At 48.5% G+C, this 22,484-nt stretch overlaps 2 protein-coding genes across 18 annotated transcripts; both read left to right on the top strand.

Annotated features, from left to right (window-relative positions):
• The first annotated feature begins 1,940 nt into the window (after positions 1–1,940).
• IL17RE (interleukin 17 receptor E) lies at positions 1,941–21,781 on the top strand. 15 transcript variants are annotated; one of them, XM_041760985.1, is made up of 18 exons: positions 1,941–2,043; positions 9,562–9,673; positions 10,409–10,612; positions 10,950–10,965; positions 11,547–11,669; positions 12,524–12,621; positions 12,862–13,021; positions 13,117–13,256; positions 14,587–14,655; positions 15,478–15,544; positions 16,489–16,664; positions 16,750–16,797; positions 16,880–16,925; positions 17,033–17,244; positions 19,821–19,889; positions 20,401–20,452; positions 20,537–20,635; positions 21,158–21,781. In XM_041760985.1, exons 2-18 carry the CDS (start codon positions 9,611–9,613, stop codon positions 21,769–21,771), a joined length of 2,256 nt encoding a protein of 751 aa, XP_041616919.1. In that variant the 5' UTR covers positions 1,941–2,043; positions 9,562–9,610; the 3' UTR covers positions 21,772–21,781. The 15 variants fall into 15 exon arrangements, with proteins under 15 accessions (XP_041616919.1, XP_041616918.1, XP_041616923.1 ...); XM_041760984.1 differs by lacking the exon at positions 1,941–2,043 and adding an exon at positions 4,571–4,702; XM_041760989.1 differs by lacking the exon at positions 1,941–2,043 and adding an exon at positions 4,571–4,702 and having other exon boundaries at positions 17,096–17,244.
• Positions 1,945–9,673, top strand: JAGN1 (jagunal homolog 1). Of its 3 annotated transcripts, XR_005988817.1 has the most exons (3): positions 2,050–2,231; positions 4,177–4,702; positions 9,562–9,673. XR_005988817.1 is itself a non-coding variant. In XM_041761012.1 (2 exons), exon 2 carries the CDS (start codon positions 4,250–4,252, stop codon positions 4,637–4,639), a length of 390 nt encoding a protein of 129 aa, XP_041616946.1. In that variant the 5' UTR covers positions 1,945–2,043; positions 4,177–4,249; the 3' UTR covers positions 4,640–5,122. The 3 variants fall into 3 exon arrangements, 2 of the variants coding, with proteins under 2 accessions (XP_041616946.1, XP_041616945.1); XM_041761012.1 differs by lacking the exons at positions 2,050–2,231; positions 9,562–9,673 and adding an exon at positions 1,945–2,043 and having other exon boundaries at positions 4,177–5,122; XM_041761011.1 differs by lacking the exon at positions 9,562–9,673 and having other exon boundaries at positions 4,177–5,122.
• Positions 21,782–22,484: the final 703 nt, after the last annotated feature.

Genomic DNA, 22,484 nt, shown 5'->3' on the forward strand with positions numbered 1-22,484 from the left:
TTGTGATAGAATCACCCAGGAATTTTTTTTAATCACCCAGCATGTATTTCTGGGGGTACCTGGGTGACCCAGTCAGATAAGTGGCTGGCTCTTGGTTTTGGCTCAGGTCATGATTTCATGTCCTGGAATCAACCCCAGCATGAGGTTCTACACTCAGCAGGGATTCTGCTTGAGGGTTCTCTCTCATTCTCTCTCTGCCCCTTCCCCCACTTGTGTGTGTGCTCTCTCTCTCTAATTACAGTCTATTAAAAGTTATACTAACTCTACTCTGTGCTCTATACATGGAACAACAAATTCTGGATAATAGCATGTCTGTTTATAATGTGATTTACTGAATATTTTAAGCCTGCTGTTGAGACCTACTACTTAGAAGGAAAAAAAAAAAAGATTTCTTTCATAATGTACTGCTCATTGAGGATGCACCTGGTCACCCAAGAGCTGTGCTAGAGATGTATGAGATTGATGTTATTTTCATGCCTACCAACACAAAATTGGATCAAGCAGTCATTTAGACTTTCAAGTCTTATTATTTAAGAAATACAATTTTCGGGATCCCTGGGTGACTCAGTGGTTGAGCGTCTGCCTTTGGCTCAGGTCGTCCCCAGGTCCAAGGATCCAGTCCTGCATCAGTCTCTCACGGGTAAATAAAATCTTTAATAAATAAATAAATAGGGATCCCTGGGTGGCGCAGCGGTTTAGCGCCTGCCTTTGGCCCAGGGCGCGATCCTGGAGACCCGGGATCGAATCCCACGTCGGGCTCCCGGTGCACGGAGCCTGCTTCTCTCTCTGCCTCTCTCTCTCTCTCACTGTGTGCCTATCATAAATAAATAAAAAATAAATAAATAAAAATAATAAAAAAATGTAAATGCCAAAGCTATAAATAAAAAAGGAAATTGTATTTCTTTTATTTTCTTAAGATTTTATTTATTTATACGTGAGAGACACAGAGAGACAGAGACATAGGCAGAGGGAGAAGCAGGCTCCCCGCAGGTTGCTCATGGACTCCATCCCAGGACTCCGGGGAACACGACCTGAGCCAAAGGTAAGACGCTCAACCACTGAGCCAGGTGCCACAACATTTTTACTTTTTAAATAGACTCTACACCCAGCGTGGAGCCCACCATGGAGCCTGGTCATGACCCTGAGGTCAAGATCTGAGCTGATAACCTAAGTCGGACACTCAGCCGACTGAGCCACCCAGGCACGCCTTGACATTTAAAAAAATACAGTCTAATTATCTTATAGAATGTCCTTCAATTTACCTACTAGATGCAAGTGAAGGATTTTTGTCAGATATAGCGCGGAAGTGATGCCTGGTGCTCAGTGTAAGGGAAAGACAGATGTCAGTCTGTCTCATCACTGACCGAGGTAACCTCACTTCCTTGAGGGAGGGTGCACCCTAGGCCCCTCCCCCTGTCAAGTTACCATTTTCTCTTTGCAACGCCTAAGTCATCCACGGGGAGAGTTTGAGACTGTCAATCACGTGTGCTGCTGGGAGAGTTACAGAACCCTTTTCTACTATCACTTCCCCATCTGTAAAGTGGGGACAGCGATGTCTTCAGTTTAAAAAGGTGAACCTGGGATCCCTGGGTGGCGCAGCGGTTTGGCGCCTGCCTTTGGCCCAGGGCGCGATCCTGGAGACCCGGGATCGAATCCCACGTCGGGCTCCCGGTGCATGAAGCCTGCTTCTCCCTCTGCCTGTGTCTCTGCCTCTCTCTCTCTCTCTCTCTGTGTGACTGTCATAAATAAATAAAAAATTAAAAAATAAATAAAAAATAAATAAAAAGGTGAACGTGCTCGAAGGCTAAGTGATATGGTCCGAGTGGATGGCAAAAAGACGCCATCCGTAGAGATTAATTTCTTGCGCGTTCCAAAAAGGGAAGGCCTGGAGGCTGGGGGGAGGGAACAGCCGCCGCCGCCGCCGCCGCCGCCGCCGAGCACGAGCGCGAGCGCGTGCGCGTGCGCGAGCGCGTGACCACAGAGTCGGTCCTCCAGAGGCAGAGAGGCCGGAAGTTGTCCTCGCGGAACCTCGCGGCTCTGAGGGTGGGTAGCTGAGGCGGCTAACGGGGTGGGCAGGCGGCCTGGCCCGGTAGTCCCGGCGGTGGGTCGGCGTGAGGGGTCCTGGGGTTCTGGGCGGGGATAATGGCATCTCGGGCAGGCCCGCGAGCGGCCGGTACCGACGGCAGCGACTTTCAGCACCGGGAGCGCGTCGCCATGCACTACCAGATGAGGTATGAAGCGAGGCGAGGAGCACGGAGGCCTGGGAAGCGGCACGGGCCCGGCCTCAGCGGCTTACCCCACCCCGCCCGGCCGCGCGCACCTCGTCCCGGGACGGCTCGGGGCCCGGCCCCCACTTCGGGAAGCCCCTTCGCTCCCATAAGCGCCACTCGGTGATCCGCCCTGTGCCCGGGGAGGGTCCGGTCCCTGCCTCCTAGGCTCCGGAGTCTTGCGGTGCTGGCCTCGCCGTGGGACCTCGGAAACCCGGGTTTTAGTTGAAATTCAGTTTCCTCATCTGTGAAGGGCAAAGCCATCCACTATTTAGGTTTTGGTGAAGAATTAGCGAGGTAGTAATTCGCGTAAGTCTGCCCAATACATGGTAGCTGTTGTATTTGGGGTCGTTTGGGGGAATGTAGACCATAAAGTCCAGCCTTTCCTCGCCTAAAATGAATTTTAGGAACGCTCCCACGGGGATTTCCACATTCGTTTACTCATTCAACAAAAATTTATTGCGTTTCTATCCATCAGGCATCTGTGCTAGGCACTGAGGATATGAGAGTAAGCAAAAGCAGATCTGGTCTTTGTTTGCATGTTATACCTTCAATAAAAATGTTTTTTGTTTTCTTAAAAAAAAAAAAAAAAAAACAAGGAAGCTGGTCCCTGCCTTCATGGAGCATGAAGTCTCCAGGTGACTGACTGACTGACTTATCACCACCACCACCACCACCGTTGCACATTTTCTATAGTGAATATTTTTTAAATAAAGATTTTGAAAAGAGATTTTCTTTTCTTAAATCCATCAAAATCTCCCAGAATGTTTTTCACATCTTTCCAGAGTTGTTTTTTTTTTTTTCAAGATTTTATTTATTATTCATGAAAGACAGGAGAGAGTCAGAGACACAGGCAGAGGGAGAAGCAGGCTCCACGCTGGGAGCCCGACGTGGGACTCGATCCCGGGTCTCCAGGATCACACCCTGGGCTGAAGGAGGCGCTAAACCGCTGAACCACTGAACCACCCAGGCTGCCCCTCTTTCCAGAGTTCTGAAGAATGACAAAGAAGCTCTTTGGACCTTCATTTCATTCTTATCTTTAGACCCCTGCCTGAAAGGATATCACCACACAAGTGTTTTGGTGACTATCCAGAGCAGAAACTGCCCTCGGGGGTGTGAAGAGGATACATAGAGATCCAGAGAGAATTAGAATAATAAGAGAAATATGTGCTTGCTTTGGCTATAAAATCTGCTCTACTGGGGAAGTATGGGCAGCCTGAATTGTTTTCCTTGCTGCCAGTATCTTTCCTGTAGGCTATATTCTTACAGTGCAAAGTCCTCTCTAAACACAGCTCTGAGTTACTCTTTTGCTTTTAATCTGACTCATAGTCTTTGCAACTTCATATCCTGCTATTCCCCTTCCCACTACAAAGTATTCCTGCCACACCACCTGCTTTCCTGGAACACGATGCTTATGTCTTTTTGCCTGCCTGCTATTACCTCTAATTGGAATCCCAGCTCGACCTACCCTTCAGAGCCTAGCTCAAATATCACTGTCCTCTAGATAGCCTCCAGACATCCCAACCTAAGCTGAACTGATTACTCCTTCCTGTGATATTATGTATCTGACAACATATATTTACCAGAGCTCTTCCAGTTCATTTTCTAATTATTTTTTCTTTTTTTTTTTTTAAAGTAGACTTCCCATCCCCCATGTGGATCCCAGTGTGGGGCTTAAACTCACAACCCTGAGATCAAGACCTGAACTAAGATCAAGAGTGGGACACCTAACTGGCTGAGCCACCCAGACACCCCTTATTTTTTCTTTTGCTCCTTGTCCCTAAGCCTCCAGGCAGGGACTATATCTTAATCATATTTGTATCCCAGTGTCCAATATAGTTGCCTGGCATATAGTTGGTATTAGAAAATTTTGAATGAAAGGTACTTCTTCCTCTGCTCTGCCCCACAGTGTGACTCTCAAGTATGAAATCAAGAAGCTGATCTACGTGCATCTGGTCATATGGCTGCTCCTGGTTGCCAAGATGAGCGTGGGACACCTGAGGCTATTGTCGCATGATCAGGTGGCCATGCCCTATCAGTGGGAATACCCGTATCTGCTGAGCATTGTGCCCTCTCTCTTGGGCCTCCTCTCCTTCCCTCGAAACAACATTAGCTACCTCGTGCTCTCCATGATCAGCATGGGGCTCTTTTCCATAGCTCCCCTCATTTATGGCAGCATGGAGATGTTCCCTGCTGCACAGCAGCTCTACCGCCATGGAAAGGCTTACCGCTTCCTCTTTGGTTTTTCTGCCGTCTCTGTCATGTACCTGGTGTTGGTGCTGGCAGTTCAAGTGCATGCCTGGCAGTTATACTACAGCAAGAAGCTCCTAGACTCTTGGTTCACCAGCACACAGGAGAAGAAGCGTAAATGAAGCCTGCCTGATGGACTCTTCTGTGGGGTGAAGCCTGGGCCTCCCACCGAAAAGAGTGAGAAGGTAGAGGAGCTGTTGTGAAATTGTTGGTGATTTTGGCAGCTAGAGCAAACTAGGCCCGCATTCTGGAAAGCCCCTCCTATTGCCATCAGCTGAAGTGGCAAAACTATATTTAATTTATTCCTGGTTGGCTGGAACTGGGTGATCAACAACTATAAAACAAACTTCAGCTGGTTAAACTTGAGGCCCTTCAGGGTTTTTCTTTTTGAGCCTCATCCTTGCCTCTTGGTCATTCTCTCCACTTTTGTCCATTACCCCTTAGCCATCAAGACTGAAGGAGATAGGGAATAAATCAAATTCTACTTTAATCTGTAGGTGGTGGGGCAGGAAACATTTGGGAGGCTCCCCCTGCAGTCTGTTGTCTCCACTGCAAAGCATTTTATTTAAAAAAGAACTTCAATAAAGTTACAACTGCCTTCTCCACCCTGTGCCTTGTGTTGGGATTTGATAAATTGTGAAAGGTATGTTGCTTGAGTGGCCTTAGACATAAAGAGGCAGAAGTTTCCCAAGAAACCTGGAAGTAACAGTAGAGATGTGAACTGGGCATAGGGAACCTTAGTCATAGTAGCAGCCCTGCTGCTGATTGACAGAAACTAGCATGGGCCATAGATTTTAATCTCTCTACCTGAAAAATGGCCCATCCTCATCCTGCTTGGATTATGGGCTCTTCTTTTGGTAAGATATTCATGTTTATTATTCAGTGTTAACAGGTTGTCATTTATATGTCTAGTAATATATTAATGGTATCCAAAAGAATTTTAAAGTATCCCTGCATGTAATCTGGGTGAAATATGATATACATGTGAAATAACTAATAAACACGCCATCTAATGATATGGAGCATTTTTAACTTTAAAAATGGAAGTGGGAAAGAGATCTGTGAACTAAAGGCCCTCTTCACACCTAAAAGTCTGACACAGTAAATATTGCAGGAAAGATGTGTGTCCCTTTGATCTTGTCCGCTTGACTTTATAGTCTCTGGATGGTTTCTGGATCTCTTAATTGCAGACTTCTACCCTCTCAAGGGTTCTAGTCATTTTTTCCCCAGTACTTTTATTCTATAAACATTAGGCCTATACTCAGTCATTCTTAGATCTGGCAGTAGTTATACTGCAAAACTTCTTCCTCTGCATGTCCTGTCATCTCAAACTCTGTGTATCCCAAATTTAACTCCTTGTTTTCTACCTTATACCCATACTTCCTGTATCCCTGTGTGCAAGTGAGTATAACAAAAGCACAGCTCAGGGCACCTGGGTGGCTTATTGGTTGAACATCTGCCTTTGGCTCAGGTTGTGATCCCGGTCGGTTGTGATCCTGCATCAGGCTCCCCACAGGGAGCCTGCTTCTCCCTCTGCCTATGTCTCTGCCTCTCTCTGTGTGTCTCTCATGAATAAATAAATTTTAAAAAGCACAGCTCTAGATCATCAAGTCTCTACTATGTGCCATTGTTTTTTGAATAAAATACCTTAATCTCTTTCAGACATTTGTGAGGTATGATTTCAGTGCACTTGCATTATCTTGCATTATCTCCCAATACTCTCAGTCTTTCTCAGTCAGTAGAACCTCATGAATTCCGATATTGCTTTCATGTTTTCCCAGTTTGCTTAAAAATTTCCCTTTTATACCTTTATATGCCTTTATTACTTATCCTTCAAGATTCAGTTTTCATGGTAATTTGGGAGCCTTCTGGTTGCTTCAATTCAAAGTGTAAGAGTTCTTTCTTTGAAATTGGGTAGCAGTTTTATTTTACCTCTTACTGACAGAAGTATTTGTTTACATGTATTTTCCTTACCCCTTGCTCAGTACCTGATACATGGTGTGCCCTTTATTGAATAAAGTAACTTGTCCAACTGTAAACTGAAGACGGGATGTATTGCACAGAGGGAAGAATTAGACTGAGGCAGGGGTGGAATTTGGAGAACAAAGGAAAGCAGATGGAAATGTGTGGGTAATGGAATTATGTCCACCAGGCACAAATTGCTAATTTTCAAAGAATTGGGATAAAAAAAAATTTTTAAGTTAAACTTTTTTTTTGATTATTGGAGTGATACGTCAGTCTTAGAGTGCTTTCAAAGACCCTCTATGGAAATTACTGTCAATGCAAAAAAAAAAGCCAGTTGATTTACTTTAGGTTTCTACTTGTTGGGTTATTGGGATTCTGCTTTTCCAATCATTTTTTTCCTCCCTCATGGTTGTAGTATTCCCTGAAGCAAACAAGAGTTTTGAAAGAGATCTTGATTTAGTGGGAAGACCATTGTATTTGGATGGTGGAAGATGGGTTCAAGTACGAGCACGCCTAATTGAATGGCTAAGATCAACACTGCCTATTTCACAGGACTGTTTTGAAGATCAAATAAGATAAAGTATTATGAAAGTGCTTTGTGAACTATGTAACACTATATAAATGTGTGGAAAGGTTCTTCCCTAGTGTTTGCAGATCTCAACTATAGGCATTGGAGGGACCCTTAGAGAACACCTAGTGCATGAGAAAGGCAGTGTGGCATAGTGGAATGAATACAGCTTATAAAATTAGACTGACTTAGGTTGGAATTCTGCCTTTTGCCTTGAGCAAGATACTTTAATCTCTGATTTGATTTGACAAAAGGGGATCATCCTAGCTACCATCGTAGCTACCAGGATTGTGAAGATTAATTAAAATAATGTATATGAATAGTACATAACAATACTATTAAATACCAAAGCAGTACTTAGTAAATACCCAAAATCCCTTTTCTTGACAAGCATTGCTAACTTCCCCCTTTCAGACTGGGAGTCCCTATCTCTTCTCTTAGGCATGATCTCTTGCCTTGGAACTCTGGAGGTTGATCCCTTCTGGGAGAGCAGAAGTAAGGAAGGAACACTCTTCCACTCTTGGTTTGCACTGGTCTGGTCTAACATGTTGGCCCCACCTGCCTAAGTTCCCCTAACAAGAGCCCCAGTTGCCCCAAGGGACTTTAGGAATCAGCCATGACAGAAAGAGGCTGGAGTTGCTGCATGATCTGACCAGAGTCCATGTAAGGGTAAGGCTCAAGAAACAGCTGTCTAAGGCCCCCACAGCGTGCTCTCTATCTGAGCATGTGCAGGGGCCTGCCAAGACTTCCTGAGTTACTGGCTTGGTCCCCAAGTAAAGGTTATTAGAGCTAGAGCATGAAGTCTGGGTCAGCTCATTCAGCCACAAACCGCAGGTTAAGACAGGCTTCGGCCATCTTCCAAGAAGGCAGGGCTCTGTGCTGCAGTTGACTTTTACTCCACCTAACCATCTTCTATTCCAGCCACAGTTACTCCTTCCTTGTTGACTCTTCCTCAATAATCCCTACTCATCTGGAAGTCTGACCATTAACTCACTATCATAAGACCTACTTTTCCTATGTTCTTTCTAACTATTCCAAATTCTCCCTTCGCATTGTTAACCCTACCAACTACGTTGCACTGCTAAGTCGAGTAATTCTGTGGTCTCTAGGACCCAGAAACCCTTCACCCTCCCACAGATTTCCCCAAGTTGTGTGTCCTGGCGGAAAGAGCCAGAAAGAGCCAGAAAGACGCAGTGGTGAGTCCCAGCTCTCCATTTCTGTGTTTGGACAAGTTACTTAATCTGCCTAGGGTTTTCCTGTCTGTAGAATGGTTTTAAAAGACTGACCTCAAAAAAAAAAAAAAAAAAAAAGACTGACCTCAAAATGAGATAATGTGGGCAAAGCACACAGGCCTAGGGTCTGATAGTAAGAGTTTAGCAAATCTTAAACTGATTCCCTACTCTTTCCCAGGTACCTGAGTTCTCCTGCAGTGCTTTTTACCCTAAGTATTTTTTTAGGTCCCCTAATCAATAGGCAAGCCAGCAGGACAATAAATAAAACACAGACTTTCTTTTCTTTCTTCTTTCCCCCTTTCTTCCTCATCTTTTTTCCTTTTCCTTTTCTATGCTTTCATTTTTATTCCCTTTCTATTCTTTATTTCTTTTGTATGTGTGAATATGGGCCCTGTTCTGTCTTTTCTGTTTCTCCTACCATACCTTAGCCTGGGTCAGGGAGCAGTTAAGGATATATTTTCACTGTGACAGATCAGAAGATACAAAGAGGTTGAGAAAGAGAAGTATGTGAGAATGGAACCAAGTTTCTCACTTCATGCCCTCAGCATTGGAAAATGCATTATTAACGTAGATCTAAACTACTGTGGATTAGGTAAAGATTGAGGGGGAAGACCCCCTAACCTGTCCTTAGTATGGCCAGACCACCTTTTTCTTCCTTGGTAACTTACCGATCTATTTTCGCAGTGATGGGCTCCAAGGCCAAAAAACAGACCTGTGCCAGGCAAACCTTTTTCCCAGGAAGAGGGTAATGAGGCAGGGGGAAGAGAGACCGTAGGCTGGTAGAAAGAGAAATGAATTGTAAGAGGTTGGCAGATTTGGAGCTCCCTGGATAGAGACCTTGATGAAATCACTCTTCTTCCTTATTTATCTCTTTATAAAATGAATAATTCTCACTTTCTCATAAGTTGATTAAATGGATCAAATATGAAAGTGCTTGTCAAATGTGAAGCAGATAAACTGTTGCTTAGATGAAATGTATCATTACTTGCAGTTATTCAACTACAAAGCACCCATTTCTTGACATCCACTGCTAGGCATTGGAGAACATAAAGAATAGGAAAGGGTCCTTATCTTCTAAGGAACTTAAAAGCCAGAGGGTATTTTTAGGATAATGAGTACAATGGGTCTTCAGACAGTGGACCTGAAGACTTAGGAACTAGAATTGGCTTGAAGAAGGCTAGGGTCAGACTACTGAAAGGGGCAGAGGGACAATAACAATATCACGATGACTTAACCCCGTAGGTGTGCCCTGAACTTGTTTTCTATGTGTGTCACCAAGGTAAGGACTGAGCAGTTCAAGTGCTCCATGAGCAGGAGGAAGCTGTGGGATGATGGGGAGGGTCCCCACAAAGCCTGGAGCCTCGTCAGCATCGGAAACCACAGGAAACCAGGTCAGTGCATGGGGCCTGCTCCCACAGCTCCAGGGCTCAGCTGTGTGCTCTGGGGCTTTCTGAGCAGCCGGTACTGATTAGAGGATTCTTGAAGTTGGAGGCCCCTTTGGCGTGGAGCCTTTTACCCAGAAGAGCTGGGTGGAGAGAAAAGGCTGGGCTTTTCTTGAGGGTCTTGAGGGTCTTGAGGGTCAGCCAGGTGGGGAACAGGAGGCATATGGGAGCATGTGAGATCTATGTGCATCCTACAGGGACTTTTTGTCGTTCTGCTCAACTCTAAATGGTGCCTCAGGGACACAAAGGAAAGTGTGTCCCTTATGGTCACAACTGTCTCCAGACCCCATTGCAGAACAGTGCTCAGTAGTTCTGTTAATTCTCTAAGTGAGGGGATGAGGCCCATCTCCAAGGAAGCTCTAAGTCCAAGAGCATTAGTGGGCGGGTCAGATGTACTGGGTGTTGGCAGGAGTAGGAGGGGTTAGGAAGTGGGGACAGCCTCCATTCCCCTAACTGGCCTCTTTCCTGTTATTTCTCTGCCTGAGCTGTAGCCCCTGGCCCTCCAGCTGGGAGCGGCAGGGTTTTCTTGGGGAGGGGGAGCTCTGTCCCTCCGCTAGGAGAAGAAGGAATGTGGCTTGGCTGGCTGGTTAGGATCTAGGATCTAGGAGGAGCTTTGGGGCAGGGCGGGGCAGGGACAGGCAGAGGCGACGACTCCTGCTCCCTGTGCTCCCCACTGCTGCTCAGCAAGGTTCTGCTGCCCACCTTCAGACTGTGCAGCCATGTCCTGGGCACTCTGACCCCACGGAAGCCCATGGGGAGCCCCAGACTGGCAGCCCAGTGCCTCCCTCTTCTCCTGCTGTTTATTGGCCTCTCTGCCTCCGCCAAGATTGGCTGCTCCTACCTGCCCCGCTGGAGCACCCACTGTCTGCTGGCCTCCCACATGGTAAGGTAATGCTGCTGTTGCCCAGTGGGGACACTTGCCTGCCAAGCTGGTGAAGCTCCCCACTCCTCTGCCTGTCCTCTCATGTCTTCCAAGGCCCTGTGCCCTGGTGCAGTCCCCGTATGTCCTCTATATGGTCTTGGAGGGGTAGCAAAGGTTCTGGTGTGCTGAGCGCCTGGGTGGGATAGAGCTGGGAAGAAAAGAGCCACAATGGATGAGCTACTAGCTTATGGGCCTTGGAATTAGATGATTTGAGGCAAGGACCACAGGGAGAATGTCCCCCATATAGGAATCTCTACTAATAATTCTTTCCTTTCTTGCCCCTACTGGGCCCTGTGCCTTCAGGAAGACACTCTCACTGGTGAGTCTCATTCCGTGCCCTACTTCTCTTTTGTGTCCCTTGTTCCAGACCCCTGGTGAACTTTCCATTCTAATTTTTGGTTCTCGACTTGGGAAGGAGCATATCAAGGAAAAAACATGGGGTTTAGAATCAGGACAAGCCTGGATTTGCATTGTAGTTCTACCACATACTCCACAGTGGCTTCAGGCAGTGCACTTAGCCCCTCAGACTCCCTGTTTCTGAGGGGTAGAGCAACATAGTGAACAGGATTGTACTGTGAAATCTGTTGCCCCTGAGGGGCAGGGGGGAATTAAAGGAGAGACAGGATAACCTCTAGGCATTCCCCCTTAACAGGTCCCTCCCTCTTGTCAGTGATACAACCATGATCCTTCACATCTTAGGTTTCTGGTTTGCAAATCATTTTCCCACATGCTATCTTACTTGATCTTGACAACAGTCCTACTTTATGGATGAGGAAGCTGAGGCTTCGACAGGTCAGTCATTTGCCCAGAGCCACACATCTCAGTCTCAAGTACAACTTGTCTGAGGCAGGAGGGACCTCCTTGGATTCTACCATTTGATTTTCTTTTCCTCTTTCCCAGGAAGGTCTGCCTGTATTTCTTGCCATACCCAGTTGGCCCTTCCTGTGTCCCTAAAGCCTTGGTGTGTTCAGCTCTGGCTCTGCCCCTATTATTTGTGCCTGCATCTGGTGTCAGATCCTTCAGGTATGAGAAACAGCCCTTTGGGCTATTCTCAATGGAGATGTGCATTAGGGGTGTTTTGGGGGTCCCCAGGCTGAGGAAGGTGGGACTTACCCTCCTAGAACAGATGTCTCTCCTGTTGTCAACCTCAACAGAGACAGGTCATCCTCAAATAGGAGACCACGACTGATATTAATGGGTTCAGCCGTATCATTTTGTGAAGGTGTTTCTCCTTTCTACTGGCACCAATGCTTGAGATCAAATTGTTTTAGTTCTGTGAGTTTACTATTATTACCTTCTCTTTGCGAAGTAAGGTCTTTCTTATTCAACTCTATATTTTCATTGCCTAGTTCAGTGCCGGCACATACAAATTCCCAAACACTGCTTAAGAATCAGCAGTTTCTAATTTTTCACTGTTGTAAATAATGCTACAATGGACTTTTTTTTTTAAGATTTTATGTACTTATTAGAGACACACACAGAGAGAGAGAGAGAGAGAGGTAGAGACACAGGCAGAGGGAGAAGCAGGCTCCATGCAGGGAGCCTGACGTGGGACTTGATCCTGGGTCTCCAGGATCACGCCCTGGGCTGAAGGCGCCACTAAACCTCTGAGCCACCTGGGCTGCCCAACAATGGACATTTTTGCATGTATATGCACATATATTTGTATATATGTGCATATATATATATCTTTTTCTCTACCTAAGGAATTAGTCCTTTTTGACTATATCATAACTTTCAGGACTAAAGAAGCTTGATACCATTACCCTCCATGATCTGAAATGACTTACTGTCTAACATCAGACCACATTTCCAGGTAGGGGAGGGGCAGTGAAGGCCTGGATAGTAAATTGTTAATTATGTCCTTTCCTGCACAGGCCTCCAGGGGGGTTGGTTCTACCTCCTGGTGCAGAAATACAAAAAGTCACATAAGTTCCGGTTCTGTAGGAGACACAAGATGCCAGCATCTGCTCAGGTACTCCCCTTGCCAGTTCCAGCTCTGCCCTATGCCTCCCAGCCCTTTCTTTTTTGGCCTCCCATTTTGTTCTCTAGCCCTGGGAAAGACAGAAAGCATGGTGATGACTATTCTGTCCACTACACAGTTAGGGACACCGAGGCCTAAAGATTGAGTGACTTCCTGGGGTGCCCCAAGTTCCAGAAGCAGGAATAGAAGCCTAATTCCTGGCCTAAGGCCACCCATGTTCTCTGCCCACAGAGGAAGCTGATGAGTAGCTGTTGTCTGTCTGAAAAGGGTCATCACATTGCTGTATCCTCCCCAGACATCTCTCACAAGGGGCTGCGCTCTAAAAGGACCCAACCTGCAGAACCAAAGGCAGTGGAAGATCTCCCCAGACCCAGCTTACAAAGGCATGAAGGTAGGCATGGAGTATGACCAGAGATGGGTGCAGCCAAGTAATAGTGCCTGCGCATAGGCCAAGAGACAAGGCTACCAGGTCCTCGTCCTCTCCAGGGCCCGAGTTCTCCTTTGATCTGCTGTCTGAGGCACGGGCTATTCAAGTGACCATTCCTCCAGGACCTGAGGTCAGCGTGCGCCTTTGTCACCAGTGGGTACTGGAATGTGAAGAGCTGAGCAGTCCCTTTGACACCCAGGTATGGAGTGTCATCTCCCTTTAAAAAGCCAGATCAAAAAAAAAAAAAAAAAAAAGAAAGAAAAAGAAAGTAAAAAGCCAGATCACACAGCTCTGGAGCATAAAGGCCCTCACTGTTGTATCTATGGGGAGACCAAGGCCCGGAGAGGGACAGGCATTGTCTGAGACCTCCATACAGCTCTGAAGTGCCTAGCATTAAACCTTCTCTGGATAAGACAGAAAATGCAGGAGTCTTCGTCACCTGGGAGGAGAGGACGGGAAAAGGCAGGCAGAGACTTGGAGCAACCATGAATGCCTAGCAGAGAAATGAATACAGTGTATATCCCCGGGGAGAAGAGCCTTTAGCGAGATTCAGGTTGCATTAAGAAGGCTTTTCAGGGATCCCTGGGTGGCGCAGCGGTTTGGCGCCTGCCTTTGGCCCGGGGCGCGATCCTGGAGACCCGGGATCGAATCCCACGTCGGGCTCCCAGTGCATGGAGCCTGCTTCTCCCTCTGCCTATGTCTCTGCTTCTCTCTCTCTCACTGTGTGCCTATCATAAATAAATAAAATTAAAAAAAAAAAAAAAAAAAAAAGAAGGCTTTTCAGTTCCCCCAAGAAGCAGTCACATCTGTCTGGGTCCCCTTCCATCTCCCTCCTTTTGCTGTTCCCCCTTGGAGAATGTGATGTCCCCCATTCACTCAGCCCAAGCCTAATACCTCCACTTCAACCTCCAGTTGCTGTAGATGCCCTGGTATGTAGCTGATACCATCTACAGGGACCGAGGCTGTACCTCTGTGTCCTTTGGCTCTCTTCATTTATTATTTTTTTAATATTTTATTTATTTATTCATGAGAGACCCAGAGCGAGAGAGGCAGAGACACAGGCAGAGAGAGAAGCAGGTTCCACGCAGGGAGCCTGACGCGGGACTCAATCCTGGGTCTCCAGGATCACACCCCAGGCCGAAGGCGGCACTAAACCGCTGAGCCACCAGGGATTCCTCGGCTCTCTTCATTTCTAAGATGAAGATCACTGTGGTGCTAGCATTTAATTAATCAAATTAATGCTTCTAGCATCTAGCATCCTCCCTGGCATACAGTATGGGCTCCATAAATGTAGGATCCTTCCCCTATTTCTTCCCCCTCCCCACTCCATATATTGAGATAGCTAGAGCAAATAGACTACAGATCAGGGACACCTTCCACCTCAAAAGGGAATTCCTCAGCGAAAGAAATAAGTCTAAGAAGAAGAATAGGGTGTGCTGGCCAAGGTCCCAGCTTCCTACTACCCTGGTCCAGGGTGCCTAAGCTCTTTCTCAGGCATTTCTTCTCTCCTTTTGCTGCTTCGTCAACAGAAAATTGTGTCTGGGGGCCATGCTGTAGACCTGCCTTATGAATTTCTTCTTCCCTGTCTGTGCATAGAGGTGAGCAGAACAAAAGGTCTGGGTTTTCCACGGCTCCACTTCTAGGTCTCCCAGAGGCACAGCTGGTCAACCATATGTCCAAGTAAGTCAGGTCTTAGGGTGTTGATGAGAGGCTTGGGAAGACTGCTGCCAGCTGGACTTTAAGCCACATGTCGGGTCAGAGAGGGAAGTGTCCTGCTGAACATGAGCTATTTTGGGGGGCGATTCCAACCTCAGTCCTATCCTAAACCCAGCTTCCCTAGGTTCAGACTGACCTCAACCCACAGAGACAGAGTATGCAGTTACCTTCACTGTGTGTTTTGAGGAGTCACGGTGGGGGCACATGTGACCCCTACAAGCCCCAAAAGTCTTGTCCGCATGAGCCCTCCATGGCAGTCCTTTACTTACAAAGCATGAAGGCTTCTTTGGACTAGACCAAAAATGCAGGGGTCTTTGTCAGCTGGGTAGGAGATAAAAGGGAAGGGGCAGACAGACACATGGGGCAACCCTGGGGGTTGGGGCAGTCCAGAGGGAGGGGTCCGTACAGGGCATGCCTTGGGGATCACTGAGAGTGGAAGCCAGGAAAGCTAAAAGGAGACAAAAGTGGACCTCCCCTCTCCAGGGAGAAGAGGACTCATCCTCACATTTACTGAGCTTGCTCCTGTACTCAGGTCACTCACCACCTACCCTTGCCTATACCCTGTACTGCTTTTCCTCCTCAGTGCCCTGCCGGTTCAGACAGCTTACATCAGGGCCAGGCCAAGCCAGAATGAGTTTCAGGTCTGAGTGATAGAGGAAAAGCCTTTCCTATGACCCTCCCTGACTGCTCCCCTGTCCCCTCAGGCATCCTACCTGCAAGAGGACACTGTGAGGCGCAAAAAATGTCCCTTCCAGAACTGGCCTGAAGCCTGTAAGTGCTGCACATATGCATTCTTGTGCATTCACTGCCTCTCTGTTTCTCTGACACACACACACACACACACACACACACACACACACACTTCACACCTATGTTGTGGAGGAAGCCTCCAGAAGGTATGCAGGCACTTTCCTTGGAGTTGGTGGGGGAGAAAGAAGGACTACCATATCTACCAATCAGCCTGCCAATAAATCAGAGTATTGAACATTGTATTAGGTTTGAAATATGAGACCCAGGGGGTAGTGTCCTAAGAGGATGGGTGAGGAGTCCTGCAGTCACCTCCCACTAATTCTTCTCTAAACCTGATAGTCGCCCTGCCTTACTTGCCAACTGTTAATGAGGCTTGAATTCAATCTTATATGTGAAAGTGGCTGATGATGTCTAAAACACCATATTCATGTGATTATCCCAAGTTAAAGAGATGGGACCCCAAAACAATAAAAGACTAGCACAAAGCAGCCTACAGTCTAGGGTACCATTATAACTAAGAACTAGGCTGTAGGCCATGAACTCAGGAAAGGGAGAAGCCCATGAAGGCTGTCTGATCGGAGGTCTCTCATGGGAGGTGACACTTGAGGTGGGCTCAGAAAATGGGCAGTGTCTCAAAAGGAGATGAGGGGAGGCTGGGACATTCCTGGTTCTGAGAGGAACCTAAGCAAAGATATGCAGGTATTGAGTTTGGGGAGCAACCTGAGAGCTGGCCCAGAGTGGAGGCACAGGAAGGAGATGAGACAGCTAAGTAGGAAAGGTCGTAAAAGGTAGGGAGAAGTCCTCCTCATTTATTGGGTACCTAGACATGCCAGCAACTGGGCTGAGCACCTTTACAAAGTCATCCTTTGCTGCCCCAGGGGATAAGGATGCAAAATGAGGCAGAGGGCAACCCCGGACCCAGGCCTCCCTAGCCCTCACTCTGCCTCTGCCTGTCGCCTGCCCAGATGGCTCGGATTTCTGGAAGTCAGTGCACTTTACCGACTACAGCCAGCATAGTCAGATGGTCATGGCCCTAACACTCCGCTGCCCCCTGAAGCTGCAGGCCTCCCTCTGCCAGAGGCAGAACTGGCACACCTTCTGTGAAGATCTCCCCAATGCTACGGCGCAAGAGGCAGAGGGGGTGAGAGCGGTCTCCCCAGAGCTTGAGTGGGCAAGGCTGGGGTCCCGGGCCCTGCTCCCTGACTAACTGCCTTTTCTTACCACAGTGGTATGTTTTGGAAGGAGTAGACCTGCACCCCCAGTTCTGCTTCAAGGTACAAGCATGTGTGACAGTGGATGGGTAGGGGTATGGATGGTACCTGGAACTGGCTGACTTGCCATTCTTGGATTTCTCAGTTCTCTTTTAGAAATAGCAGCCATGTTGAGTGCCCCCACCGGACTGGTGAGCCAACAAGTGACCCTGGCTGGGACCCCCTTCCACCATTTAACCCTTCCTCAACTGTGACAAGCCACACTCTAGCCCTGTTCCAACTTCTTTGTCAACCACAGCCCAGCTCCTACCACCTTCTGCAAACAGAGTGTCTCCCATCATGCCCTTTCCCACCCTGGCAGCTCCATCCTGGAATGTGAGCATGGATACCCAGGCCCAGCAGCTGGTCCTTCGCTTCTCCTCAAGAATTCATGCCACCTTCAGTGCTGCCTGGAGCCACCCAAGCTTGGGCCAGGACGGTTTTGTGCCCCCTGTTTACAGCATCAGCCAGGTATGGCCCAGCCAGGGCTTTCCCCTTCTCCTCCCCCATGGTCTTGTTGCTCAGAGCATAGCAAGTGTAGGCAAGCAAATCTCTAATTTATATCATCTGGTTATTTATTTACTTGCTCAGCCTTTGTTCAATTGGTTTCTCTGCCAGTCTGTGGGGTCTTCAATGGAGCAGCTTCTAATCCTTTTAGTTTCTGAATTTACAGAGGACGAGATAAACAGAGGCAAGAGACTGGGCATCCCACCTCCAGCTGTCCTCTGACCCTCTCAACCTGATGCCACATTTTATACCAATGCTATCTCTTGAACCCAGCTGTCCTCTCCCTCTGTGTTTCTGTTTGTTTCCACAAGGTACTTGGCAGACGTTCCCTGACTATCTTGGGAGGCAGAGCCCCCGGAAGCTGAAGTGCTCTTTGCAGAATATTGTTAACTACTGACAGATTTAATTTTATTATGTCAACTAAGAACAGTTTGACTAACAGACTCTTCTATGTATCTGATATACTAACCACAATCAAATATATCCATCAAACCACAGCACCAATCTAAGCATGACTAGCTCTTTCAAATTCTTTCTTAAACCTTCACTGGTAGCTTGCTTATTTGTTTTGCCTTCTATGAGGGCTTCCAAGCAGATGCGGGTAGCAAATGTTTAAGAATGTTTAAGATTTGGGGATCCCTGGGTGGCTCAGTGGTTTAGCGCCTGCCTTCAGCCCAGGGTGTGATCCTGGAGACCTGGGATCGAGTCCCACGTCGGGCTCCCTGTGTGGAGCCTGCTTCTCCCTCTGCCTGTGTCTCTGCCTCTCTGTCTCTCTGTCTCTCATGAATAAATAAATAAAATATTTTTTAAAAAAGAATGTTTAAGATTTAACACCAAGCCATGCTTAAGATTTAAGACAAAGTGACATGGGATAACCTAAAATTGAGAGCTAAATCCATGGACTCATTTGTTTCTGGGAGCTAGAAGACCACCTTCATTGAGTTCAGCCATGATTTGAGAGTCACTGAGTTAGCATTTGCTGACAGCTGGCTGAAGAATGGGGTCTAGAACAGGGATGGTATAGGGTTTGGAGATAGAGGGTGTTTCTGAAGGATGGAGACTCTGGTCAACTTCCTAACCAGTACCCAGAGCGTAGGGTGGAGCCATATCCTGCCTATATACGGATGGCAGTCAATTCTGCCCAATTTAGCATGCATTTACTGAATCCCTACTCTGTGCCTACTTTGTTTTAGGCCCTGGAAGATACACGAAAAGAATATAACACAGTCTCTGCCCCTAAGGTGTCCCCAGCGTGATAAAAGCTACTACTACTAAAAGAATACACCCTGTACTGTGTATGATAAAGAGTGTTAACATGCATATTCCCATGTGATGCTCTCCATAACCCAGTAAAATAGAGACTATTGTCCTTATATACAAATGAAGAAACTGACAGTCATGGAGGGAGGTAACCTATCTCCACACAAAGACCACACAGCGAGGAATCACAAAGGCATAGTTAAGCCCGCCTTTTTTTTTTTTAAAGATTTTTATTTATTTATTCATGAAAGACACACACAGAGAGAGGGGGGGGGGGGGAGGCACAGACACAGTCAGAGGGAGAAGCAGGCTCCATGCAAGGAACCCTATGTGAGACTCCATCCCAGGTTTCCAGGACCACACCCTGGGCTGAAGGCGGCGCTAAACCGCTGAGCCACCCGGGCTGCCCTAAGCCAGACTTTTTTAACTATAGTTTGACTTCACAACTTAGGTTCTTTCCAGTGGATAAGCCATCCGTTCAGATATGCAGGACAGGGAAGGAAGGCAGGTTATAGTTAAGCTCCTTGGTTTATGAGCTGCCAGAGGACAGAGACAATGTTTGTGTCTTCTTTCCTCAGCTTGACACAAAGTAGACACCCAGAGCATGTTTGTTGGTGAGTGCCTGATCACCTGATTAATATGTATCTGTGCAGTGGTTTATTTTTTTAATTTATTTTTAAAGATTTTATTTATTTATTCATGAGAGAGAGAGAAAAGAGAGAGAGAGGCACAGACACAGGCAGAGGGAGAAGCAGGCTCCACGCAGGGAGCCCGATGTGGGACTCAATCCCAGGTATCCAGGATCACACCCTGGGCTGAAGGCAGGCGCTAAACCGCTGAGCCACCCAGGCTGCCCCTATTTTCTATGTTTAAAAAGATTTTATTTAAAAAAAAAAAGATTTTATTTATTTATTCATCAGAGACACGGAGAGAAAGGCAGACAGACGCAGAGGGAGAAGCAGGCTCCATGCAGAGAGCCCGATGTGGGACTTGATCCCAGGACCATGGGATCCCACCCTAAGCTGAAGGCAGATGCTCAACTGCTGAGTCACCCAGGCGTCCCTATATAGCGGTTTAGATCTGGGATTGAACACTGGGATGCTTGAGAATAAAGCAGGGGGAAGACTTCTTTCTTGTCAGCAGTGGCACTTGGCCTTAAGTCTGGGTAGGATTTGGGTGGGAGGTGGGTAGAAAGGAAGAAGAGTGTGGGCAAAGATTCAGACTGGACAGAGTCTGATTAGACTCTATGGGGACAATCATTCTGCTCTTTGTTCACACAGACTCAGGGCTCAAGCCCAGTGACACTAGATCTCATCATTCCCTTCCTGAAGCCAGGGAGCTGTATCCTGGTAAGGAATCCTGCCCTCACTCTGTATACATTCCTCTAGCATCTACTCTACAGGTGGACACACGGGGCAAATCTAGTCTGCAAAAATGTTTGGTTTGGCCAGCATGGTGTTTAAAATTGGAGAGTTGCTACCATTTAAATATTGAAGAGTCATATTTTTAAAAGCTGATTTGCTGATTTCTGGCTTCTCCTGAAAAAAAAAAAAAAAAGTATCAGAAAACCTGGTACTCTATGTCCACATTTAGGCATGGTGACAACAGGTTTGGGCTCAGTGGCATCTGATTACTTCATTCAGGGCCTGTGTTCTCCTGGTCCTCATAGATACCCTGGCTTTAGTTTTTGAGTTTGCCCCTCTTGACCTATTGTGTGGCACAGCAGGAGCTGGACCAAACACAAACCTTGTGCTGGAGAAATTTCCTACCTACAGTGATTCCCTTTCTCTACCCCCATTCAACATCCCCTGGGAGGAGGGGCTACCCTGGCTTACAAGGATGGGGGTTCTGTGCCCTCAGGTGTGGAGGTCAGATGTACAGTTTTCCTGGAAGCACCTCTTATGTCCGGATGGTGAGTTCTTGAGTGAGGAGGGGTGGGGTAAGAAGGAGTTTGGGCAATGAAGAGCCTGGCTTGGCCTCACCCTGCTTGCCTCAGTCTCTCATAGACACCTGGGGCTCTTGATCCTGGCAATCCTGGCCCTCGCCACCCTATTGGGCATTGTTGTAGCCCTCACCCGCCGGCGCCCACTGTCAGGTACGCTCATTCTGGGGTAAACTGATGATTCAGGTCCGCACAGTGCCTAGGCTAGTTGCCCCCCACCCTTCCCCTGCCTGGGCTCCCTTCTGGCAGAGCCATGTCCGTGCTGCTGCGTGGAGCTCTGCGCTCCCCGAGGTGGTGAGCTTCAGGCCCCCTAGTGGTCAGGAATGGTTAAGGCAGCGCCAACGTCCCTCTGTGCAGATGGTTCACTGTTTCAGTGCTCTCTGGGATGAGACCAGTGGGGCGGAAATCCAGCCGGCGCTGCTCCTGCCAAACCTAGCTCCCTAGACCTGGCCCCTTCCGGACGCTTTTATCTTATTAACCCAAAGCCATCCTATAGGCTAAAGCTGTCTTGGGTACCCACCCCCAGTGCAGATAAGGAGTCAGGTGGACACCTGATGAATTAGCCCCAAGGCTCGGGGATGGGGCGGGGCGGAGGTTGAGGGTGAAGTAGGGGAGGGGAAGTCCTGGGCTCTCCCTCAGCCCCTTACCTTGTTCATCTGCTGCTCCCGCCCCCAGGCCCTGGCGGAGCGCGGCCCGTGTTGCTCCTGCACGCGGCGGACTCGGAGGCGCAGCGGCTCCTGGTGGGAGCGCTGGCTGAACTGCTGCGGGCAGCTCTGGGCGGCGGGCGCGACGTGATCGTGGACCTGTGGGAGGGGACGCGCGTGGCGCGCGTGGGCCCCCTGCCGTGGCTGTGGGCGGCGCGGGCGCGCGTGGCGCAGGAGCAAGGCACCGTGCTGCTTCTGTGGAGCAGTGCGGGCCCCAGTCCAGCGCGGGGCCCGGATCCCCGCTCCGCGCCCCTGCGCGCCCTGCTCCGCGCTGCCCCGCGCCCCCTGCTGGTGCTCGCTTACTTCAGTCGCCTCTGTGCCAAGGGCGACATTCCGCAGCCACTGCGCGCCCTGCCGCGCTACCGCCTGCTGCGCGACCTGCCACGCCTGCTGCGGGCGCTGGACGCGCAGCCTTCCACGGAAGCCACCGGCCGAGGCCGCCTCGGGGATCGGCAGTGCCTGCGGGGTCGCCTGGAGCTGTGCCACCGGCTGGAACGAGAGGCCGCCAAATTGTGCCCACCGAGGCTGAGCAGAGACAGGCGTAGGGGTACTGGCTGGAATCCCAGAAGGAGCCTTCTACCCTAGAATCCTTGGGGTGCCTCCTCGTGACTACTGGCCCAAAATCCTTAGGCTTTGGCTGCTAGCCTGAAAGCAGAGCACCTCCCTCGCTGTGCTAGCCCTTCCTTATGCGTCTGGCTTCTTCCTCATGCCTACCCTTTCAGAACCAGCAGGGAGAGTTTCTGTTTACTGAGGGCTCCACTGACTCCAGTCCTGTTGGGGATGGGGGAAATCTTCCCACTTCTTTTCTTCAAAATTCCAGAAAGAGCAGTCTGCACATGCTCCAGTCCAGGCTTGAGAGGTATGGAGCAGAGGTAGAGGAGGCAGGAGAGGTGGCAATTCTGAGTGAGGGATGACTCCAGGGGGGTGGGAGAAAACCCCTTTCTGTGGCAGGGATACTGTTTTCCCACACTGCAGCTGTGCCCAGAGGAGGGAAGGAGGGAGGGAGCCTGACCCAGGGAAATGAGTTTTGGTCTTGGGTCACCAGGGCCAGGGCCGACATGGTAGAAACCAAGATCAAGAAAAATGAATAAAGGCGAATGTAATGGATAAGCCAAGAGACACAATGTACTTCTCTGGTAGACCCAGGATACTGAGTTGGAAGAGGGGTTCACACAGCCCTGCCTGGGTGTTGTTATGCATTTGGGCCTGGGTTTGCAGGCCCAAATCTTTCATGTCCACATCCACAGCCACATCCTTCACATTCTCAGAAGCAATGCCTCTGAAAAGGTGAAGGAGGA

This window comes from Vulpes lagopus, chromosome 7 (genome assembly GCF_018345385.1).
Source record: "Vulpes lagopus strain Blue_001 chromosome 7, ASM1834538v1, whole genome shotgun sequence".
NCBI lineage: Eukaryota > Metazoa > Chordata > Mammalia > Carnivora > Canidae > Vulpes > Vulpes lagopus.

Excerpts from the sequence above, each read along its gene's own strand:
- JAGN1 (XM_041761011.1), top strand. The coding sequence starts at position 2,143 with ATGGCATCTCGGGCAGGCCCGCGAGCGGCCGGTACCGACGGCAGCGAC. Across the intron at positions 2,232-4,176 it reads GCCATGCACTACCAGATGAG|TGTGACTCTCAAGTATGAAA; the intron begins GTATGAAGCGAG and ends TCTGCCCCACAG.
- IL17RE (XM_041760985.1), top strand. The coding sequence starts at position 9,611 with ATGATGGGGAGGGTCCCCACAAAGCCTGGAGCCTCGTCAGCATCGGAA. Across the intron at positions 16,665-16,749 it reads CGGCGCAAGAGGCAGAGGGG|TGGTATGTTTTGGAAGGAGT; the intron begins GTGAGAGCGGTC and ends TTCTTACCACAG. Across the intron at positions 20,453-20,536 it reads GCACCTCTTATGTCCGGATG|TCTCTCATAGACACCTGGGG; the intron begins GTGAGTTCTTGA and ends TGCTTGCCTCAG.